Source organism: Zeus faber (genome assembly GCF_960531495.2).
Source record: "Zeus faber genome assembly, chromosome: 11".
Lineage (NCBI taxonomy): Eukaryota > Metazoa > Chordata > Actinopteri > Zeiformes > Zeidae > Zeus > Zeus faber.
In genome coordinates this window covers 10,299,365-10,308,359 of record NC_137205.1, presented here as the reverse complement: position 1 = coordinate 10,308,359, position 8,995 = coordinate 10,299,365, and the positions used below count along the sequence as shown (strand labels likewise).

The following is an 8,995-nucleotide window of genomic DNA, read 5'->3' as shown; positions in this document are numbered from 1 at the left end:
CCCATTCATTCCCTCTCCTCCTTTCTCTCCCTCTCTCCCTCCCCCTTTCTATATTTCCCTGTTCCTGTTTCTCCTTCCTCGCTTTTTCTCCCTCATTCCTCCTCTCTCTCCTACGCTTCCCTCTCCCTCCCTCTCCTTCTTTCTCTCTCCCCATCCCACCCTCCCCCCCCCTCTCGCTCTCTCCTTCTTTCTCTCTCCCCCTCCCTCCCTCCCTTTTATCCTCCCCTCTCTCTATCTCTTTGTCCCCCTCTCACCCCCTCTCTCCTCTTCTGTCTCCCTCTTTCTCTCTCCCTCCATCTCTCTCGCTCCTCATCTCCTCGTCTCCTCCTCTGCCCCTCTCTCTTTCTCTCTCTCTCTCTCTCTCTCTCTCTCTCTCTCTCTCTCTCTCTCTCTCTCTCTCTCTCTCTCTCTCTCTCTCTCTCTCTCTCTCGCTCTCTCTCTCTCTCTCCCTCCATACAGGGGATGAAGTGGTCGGGCAGCATGTCTCTCGGCGGTAGCAGAGAGATCCAGAGGAGGTCTGGACGGAGCCGCAGTAGAAGCAGGAGACGCAGTAATAACAGTAGTAATAGTAGTTGTAGTAGTAGTAGTAGTTGTAGTAGTAGTAGTAGTAGTAGTGGGGTGCTGCTCCCCTTGGCCCTCCTGGCGGCACTCCTGCTCCTCGCTCTGCCCGCAGCCGCCCAGAAGCGAGGAGGAGGCGGAGGTGGAGGAGGTGGTGGCGGAGGAGGAGGTGGAGCTTCAGACAAGGTCCCCATCCTGAACATCGCCGTGATCCTGGGCCGCACGCGCTACATCTCGGACCGCGACATCCGGGCGCTGTGGAGCAAGGAGGACCCCATCGACGTCAACGTGGTGACGCTGCTGGTGAACGAGACCGACCCCAAGAGCATCATCACGCACATGTGCGACCTGATGTCCGGCACTAAGATTCACGGCGTGGTGTTCGGCGACGGTACCGACCAGGAGGCCATCGCCCAGATTTTGGATTTTATTTCCTCGCAGACGCTCATCCCCATCCTGGGCATCCACGGCGGCTCCTCCATGATCATGGCCGACAAGGTATGCCTGCAAGGATGGAGGAGGTATGAGTGGCTGGGTGACTGGTGGAGTTTTTTCGCAGAGAGGGCTGGGGGCGGAGTGAGCGTGGAAAAGCGGATCAAAGGGGGATGATAGATGGATGGATGGATGGATGGATGGATGGATGGATGGATGGATGGATGGATGGATGGATGCATTGTTTAAATGGCTTGACAGACAGATTAACAGATTGCTCATTTTGGGTTTGAGTGGTTCAGTTTTAAATAAATGAGCACACACATGCACACACATACACACACACACACACACACACACACACACACACACACACACACACACACACACACACACACACACACACACACACGTGTGAAAGTGAAGACACAGTCTGGGGGTGGAGAAAATCCGGCGGAAACCGTCGCAATGGGAGGACGAGGGAGCTCAGGTCGGGTGGTAAGGAAAAGAAGAAAGGTATAGAGGAGGTAGAAGGGATGGAGTGAGAATAGAGGGAGGAGGAGGAAGAGCAAGAGAGAGAGGAGAGGGGGAGTTTGTCGATGGGCTAATCCCCCAACATGACCGCAGAGAGGAGGCGTGGAAGGTAAAAAAGGACAAATTACACAGTGTACAGTACGGAGCGGCACCTGCCCAAGACCTCCTGCCTCAGGATGACACACACACACGCACACGCATACGCACACACACACACACACACACACACACACACACACACACACACACACACACACACACAGACACACACATACACACACACACACACACACACACGTCCCACCTGTTCTGCAGCGGTTGCTGTTCTTGACGGGCGGAGGGTGGAGTGGAGTGTTTCTTCTGCCAAATAGCAGCAAACAAGGACAACGAAACAAACAACAACAACAAAAGAACAAAATACAAACTTACCTCTTTTTGTTTTCTTTTCTTCCCTCCATCATCTTCCAACACCTTCTTTTCTTCTTTTCGTAAGTTAGAAACATAAAAACAGAAAATGACAATATGAAGACGTTAAAACTGCACAGAAGGCATACAGCCGACAGCTTGTTAAAATCCTCCACTGACTCTGCGACTCTTTTTAAAACGAAGGGAAGACGGTTCCAGAGAGTGGGAGCGACTACTGCAAGAGCTCGGTCACCCTTAGTTTTTTTTTTCCTAAATTTCAGGGTAGCCAGGAGGCCTTGGTCAGAAAGTGATCTCACTGTGGCCAGGGGGCACAACAATTCAGATATGCAAAGTGGGGCGACTCCATCTCGTGCTTTATGGGTGATTAAGAGAATTTTTTTAATCAATTCTGCAGCTGATGTGTAACCAACACTGGCGTAATGTGTGACCTACGTTGTGTCTTGGCTTAAAGTCTAGCGGCCACATCTTGGACCAACTGGAGCCGAGAAACACAGTAGAGCGACTCGGGGTGATGAACAGTGCATGGTAATAATCAGAAATGCTCCCAGGGCCTATGAAAGCACCTATAAAGCACAGTTTTGTCATGGTTAAGCTGGAGGAAGTTATGACATCCAGTACTTGATAGCCGTTCAGTCTTGCAAGGTAGAGAGCTTACTAAGGTCATTTGGTTTGAATGGCAAGTAGAGCCGTGTATTGTCCGTATAACAATGATAATTAATACACTTAAAACGACTCTTTATGAGAAAATAATGTACAGGGAGAAAATAATTGGGCCAAGGATTGAACCCTGGGGCACACCACAAGTCAACAGACCAGATGATGAGACATAATCATCAATAGCCACAGAAAAACATCCTATCTGAGCTGAACAAAGATCTAGGATTCTTCTTGTTACAGGAAATCAGTCATCTGTCAGGACAGGCAAAGCCTTATCCTTACTAAGGTCTGCAAAGACAGAGGAGTTGTCAGCAGGGTGACTAATGAAAGTGCGAGAACGGGAAGTGCGTTCGATGGATTGGTTGTCAGTATTAAAAACGGTGCCAAAAATAATAAACGTATTATTACACGGATAAGTCACCGATGCACACAGCATTAAGGGTCAGAACCAAATCAAGAGTATGACCATGATTGTGCGTTGGCCCCGTTATATGTTGCATTCAATTCAAAGACTAGCTCACAAAGGGTTGTGCTTAAAAACTTAGCAGCAAACATATCGAATGCATCATCAACATGTATATTGAAATCACCAACAATCTTATCTTTGTCAAGTTCAAAAACCACAGAAGATTCAGTTCGAAAGCCATTTTTTGGGCCAGGTGAGCGCTAAATCAACACGGAGAAGAGAGGATTAGCCGATCCAATCCTGAGCATACGCCCCTCAAATGGGTTGAAATCACAAATGTCCACAGAGCGAGAGATGAACCGTTTGGATAAAAACAGCAACTCGGCCTCCTCCTCGCCCGGAAATCCTGGCCATGCTGATAAAGTCGCGGTCCGTGGGACACAGTCCAGTCGGGGCCGTGATGTCTCCACATTTCGACTGCCACTCAGCTAATAAACAAGAAGCCAAGATCGTGAAACACAGATGAGAGGTTTCTCGCTGTCTGTTTCCTCCCCTTTCCCTCACCCTTTCTCCCGCTCTCTCTTTCGCTCCCCTCTCCCGCTCGCCCCCTCACTCCCCCTCACTCGCCCTGGCTCCTCCGTTCTCTCCCTCTCACCCCCCATTTTTCTCTCTCTCTCTCTCTCTCGCCCGCCCTCTCCATCCCGACTGCCCTCCCTCTCTCTTCCTCTCCCTCCTGACCCCCACTCCCGCACTCTCTCTTTCTCTCTCCTTTCTCTCCCCCGTGAGGCTGAACTTCCAAGGGAAGGGGGGAGGTTCAGGACCTGCATCCCAAGCAAGTTCAGCCTTCCCCCTCTCTCTCTCTCTCTCTCTCTCTCTCTCTCTCTCTCTCTCCTCCCATCCCGCTCTCTCGCGCTGTGTCTTATTCCGCTTGTTAATTAGATAAATGAATGTTGCATCTCCCTGCGTTAGCCCGCTTCCATACGCTGTCTCGCAGCCTTTGTTGAATAATGCATCTCCTCCCCGCCCGTATCGGGGCAAAAAAGAATACATTATTGATTGAGGTATAAAACGATAAAACGGCCTCACGTCCGCTGCGTTCCGAAAGACATTTTGATATCGTCGTTACCTCTTTTTCAAATTTAATGTATCGGACCCCCAGGTATTCCCTGGGAGCGTTTGTGGCGCCGTAATCCCCCCCCAAAAAAACGAAAAAAAAAAAACAAAGACGCTAAGCAAATGTTATGCTTTATTGAGGGGTTCTGTTGATCCAGGAGTTCTGTTGAAATCTGTGGATTAAACTCTTTCTCCCTCTCTCTTTCTTTTGTCTCTCTCGCGCTCATAGCTCCATAATTTTGCGCTGATTTGGAATTAGGATTTAGACTCTGTCTAAAGCCACGCCCCCCACCCAGCCACGCCCTGTTAAGCCACGCCCCCTCACCTGGCCCTGAGCTGTGATTGGATGCCATTTTTTAATTCTATCAATTCGATTCTTACGCCTTACGTTAAATTAAATGCGCTTTGGTTTTATGATTTTCGACCCAGCACGGAACATTCGCATCCTACCTCAAACTGATGCACTCTAAATAATAATACTAAAAATATTTCTGATTACATAGTTTTCACTTAACTGTGGCAGTAAATGCACATAAATAAATACATATACAGGGTTGTCTGCAGGTCCTTAAAAAGTCTTACAATTATTTACATCCAGTTGTTCCGTTCAAATATTATGCCTTAAAAGACATTAAATAGTCTTCAATTTTAATTTATGAGGTTTTCTTTTTTCAACATTTTATCAGATTTTTCCAAAAACAATACCTACGTTTTGTCAAAATGTGTCTTTAAAGTGTTCAATAGAATCCATTTTTATAATGTGTACACCTAATTGGTTTTGTATGTTACACGTTTTTAAAGCCAGCCGGAAAGATGGAAGAGGTTTTTCCAAATACATTTCGAGTGTGTTCTCTCATGCCGATCAGACTACATGATTCTGGACTGATTTTCCACTCACCGACAGGTTTTTGGAGTTTTCCGAGCCCCACATCGGCGGAAAATCAATGTGTGGCCCCCTGTCGCCTATCAGTCATGTAGTGTGCAAACCACAAGACTGCAAAATTCCTGACCATGAGACAGAAAGTTGTGTAGTGTGTAGTAGCGATCTGACGACTTTGAAAGTCATGTAGTGTGTCCAGGGCATAAAGTGACACCGCGACTCCGCCCCCGCTCCAGCTGCATGGTGATTTCACCTCCACACGACCGCTACGGTGTGTGTGTGTGTGTGTGTGTGTGTGTCCCTCTGTGGTAGGACAGTTCTGCACCGACACACACACACGCACACACACACACACACACACACACACACACACACACACACACACACACACACACACACACACACACACACACACACACACACACACACACAAGTGTGCACGTGCACCTACCAAGTGTCATACTGTAAAGTCTTAAACTCCATGTAATTCAGTAAAACTTGCACGGATGTGGTAAAAATGCTGTGAATCTAGCTGAAACCAGAGCAAACAAACTAATGAACAACAAGTTAGATGGATGGATAGATACTTTATTCTCAACCAGAGGTTGACAGGTACAACAGACAATAATAATAAAGTGAGGAATAAAAATAGTTAATTAAAGTCAATAAAAATTTAACAAAAATAATCTAAAAATACAAATTAAAATGAGCAATTTAATAAAATAATAATAATGAAAACACATTATAATGATTATAACAATAATCTTAATAATTTGCATAATCATAAAAATAGCACAATAGTTAAGCATGTCCATGGGAATTTCAAATCGGAACACCGAAAAATCCTTCCCACTTTAGTAGGAAATGCATTTATGGTAGCATTAAAACCGCCAACACTTCCATCTTTTAAACATATATATTTTTTCTTGTATATTTACTGTACACCTTTTTACAAAACTATTTTAAAACTAATGAAAGCAGGATTTTTTTGGTGCTGTGTGTTATCACTGTATCATTAAAATGCACAATAAACCCTATCTGTTAATGAAGGCATGCATAAAGCAGTGACTGGACACACACACACACACACACACAGACACACACGTACACACACACACACACACACACACACACACACACACACACACACACACACACACCCACACACACACACACTCACTCTCTCTCTCTCTCTCTCTCTCTCTAACACACACACATACACACCCACAGACACACACACACACACACACACACACACACACACACACACACACACACACACACACACACACACGTTGAAGGATATTATTCACACTGTCCCTGTTTTTGTCTGTACCTTTGGCTGAATAATTACACACACACACACATACACACACACACACACACACACAAATGCATTTGTCTAGCGCTGACGGGAGAGAGGTACAGAGCAAGGGGGTGAAGAAATGATAAAGACAGACGAGTAGAAAGACGGGGAAGAAGGCTGGAGTGATGGGGGACCGGGGTGGGGGGGTGGGGGGGTTTACACTCTCAGCACACTGTGTGAGCTCGCTACGCTCTACATCTAGTCCTGTACATTTGTGCCTGTCCACACACACTAAGACAAGCCGGAGAGCGTGTGTGTGTGGGTATGTGTATGTGTATGTGTGTATGTGTATGTGTATGTGTATGTGTGTGTGTGTGTGTGTGTGTGTGTGTGTGTATGTGTGTGTGTGCGCGTGCCTATAATTGGCTGCGGCATTGTCAGATACACTATTAACTTGGTGAATTGTTTTATCTCAGAAACATCTTCGTAATAAGGCTTTTATTTGCCGCCTCGTCTGTTTTTGGCCTCCCCGGTGCGTTGTTCTGTGTGTGTGTGTGTGTGTGTGTGTGTGTGTGTGTGTGTGTGTGTGTGTGTGTGTGTGTGTGTGTGTGTTTGATGAGTCGGCATGATTGGTACAGTTACACGCGGCTCCCATGTATGAGCAACAGCTTCTCCGCTCCACAGAGGGAATTGATTTTGAGCGAAAGCAGCGCGTTAGCGGAAATTGAGCTGCTTGCTCTCTCTCTAGTGCTCTATCTCTCTCGCTCTAGTGCTTTGTATCTCACTCTAGTGCTCTATCTGTAGTTCTAGGGCTCTATCTCTCTCTCTAGTGCTCTATCTCTCTCGCTCTAGCTCTCACTCTCATGCTCACTCTAGTGCTCTCTCACTCTATTGCTCCATCGCTCACTCTAGCTCTAACTCTCTCACTCTATTGCTCCATCGCTCACTCTAGCTCTAACTCTCTCACTCTATTGCTTTATCTCTCACTCTAATGCTCCAGCTCTCTCCCTAGCTGTTACGTCCGGAGCTAGGAGGGACCCAAACGCACAACACAGAGAGACGGGAGGCAGACGAAGGATGTTTATTAGACCACACGGTGGAGCTGGCCGGGGGGACCCGGTCAGGTAGGCAATGGAGCAAGGCAGGGCAGGGATGATGACGACTGGGAAGGAGGGGTCCAGGATCCGGGTGGAGAGACGGGGAACCGGGCTGGATGGAGAGGGACGGACAGACTTGGTCTGGAGACCACCGGCTTAAGCATGGCCTCCACCTCCTGGTTTGCCCTGCTCCGTCTGGCCGGTGGTCTGGGGGTGGAAACCGGAGGAGAGACTGACCTGTGGCCCCAGGGCCGAGCAGAAGGCGCGCCAGACCTGGGAGGTGAATTGGGGACCTCTGTCTGACACCACGTCTGCTGGGATGCCCTGGCGGCGGAAGACCTCGGCCATGAGCAGGTCTGCCGTCTCCCTTGCCGATGGTAGTTTGGGCAGGGCGAGGAAGTGAGCTGCCTTTGAAAAGCGGTCCACCACCGTGAGGATGGTCCAGGGCAATGTGGGACCAATGACGAGTCGGGATGGGTAGGGGGTGGAGGAGGCCCTAGCGGGGTCGGGTGGAGGTCTTGGACCGGGCGCAGGTGGGACAGGCGGAGACGAAGGACCAGGTGTCAGGAGGAGGGTCAGCCACCAGAAGCGCTGTCGGATGACGGCTAGGGTGCGAATGATCCCGGGATGGTAGCTGAGGCGGGAGGCATGGGCCCACTGCAGAACCAAGGAGCGTGTGGTGTCAGGGACGAACAGGCGGTTAGGGGGTCCGGTAGCTGGGTCGGGCTGGTGTTCCTGCGCTCGGGTGACAAGAGACTCGATTTCCCAGGTGAGTGTGGCGGCAAGGCAAGGGGGCGGAAGGATGGGTTCTGGATCCCCAGCATTCTCCTCTGCCGTAAACATATGGGACAGGGCGTCAGGCTTGGTGTTCTTGGTGCCTGGGCGGTAGGATAGAGAGAAGTTAAACCGGCCAACCTGGCCTGCCGGGAGTTGAGCCGCCTCTCTGTCCGGATATAGGCCAGATTCTTATGATCTGTCCAGACGACCAAGGGGTGGTGGGGTTGCTCCCTCAAGCCAGTGGCGCCACTCCTCCAGGGCTAGTTTGACGGCCAGGAGTTCCTGGTTGCCCACCCTCAGACTTGCGTTCGGGTGGGGTGAGCCTGCGGGAGAGAAAGGCACAGGGGTGGAGTTTACCGTCGGTTGGAGAGCGCTGGGACAGTACCGCTCCTACCCCTGTGTCCGAAGTGTTCACCTCTACCATGAACTGGAGGTTGCCGTCGGGCTGGGCCAAGACCGGGGCCAATGAAAAGTGGCTTTTGAGGTCGAGGAATGCGCTAGGAATGAGGAAGGCGATGAGGTGGTAGGGACACCGCACCCTGCTTGCTGAAAACCGGGGCCAGGTCCAGATATTGCGATGGAAGAGAGGACAGGTTGGGGCTCTCGGGGACCGCCGGCGGTGCGTCCGGCGGTGGGGTAGAGGCCAAGCGGAGGCAGTGGGCATGGCAGTGCGTGCTCCAGGCGCTCACGCTACCCGAGCGCCAGTCCATCTGGGGGTTGTGGGTCCGGAGGCAGGGGTACTCCAGAACCAGGGGGTTCTGGGGGGAATGGATGAGGAAGAACCCCAAAGACTCACGGTGGTTTCCGGA

The 8,995-nt window shown here is 49.8% G+C and overlaps 1 protein-coding gene across 1 annotated transcript in view; it reads left to right on the top strand.

Moving 5' to 3' along the window:
- Positions 1 to 480: 480 nt before the first annotated feature.
- The window catches only part of grin2aa (glutamate receptor, ionotropic, N-methyl D-aspartate 2A, a), a gene marked incomplete at both ends in the record, with an annotated part of 147,222 nt that continues 138,707 nt past the window's right edge, over positions 481 to 8,995 (top strand). The window contains one exon of the mRNA XM_080009562.1: positions 481 to 1,056. Coding sequence (XP_079865688.1) covers positions 481 to 1,056 — 576 coding nt within the window. The remainder of the gene's footprint in view (positions 1,057 to 8,995) is intronic.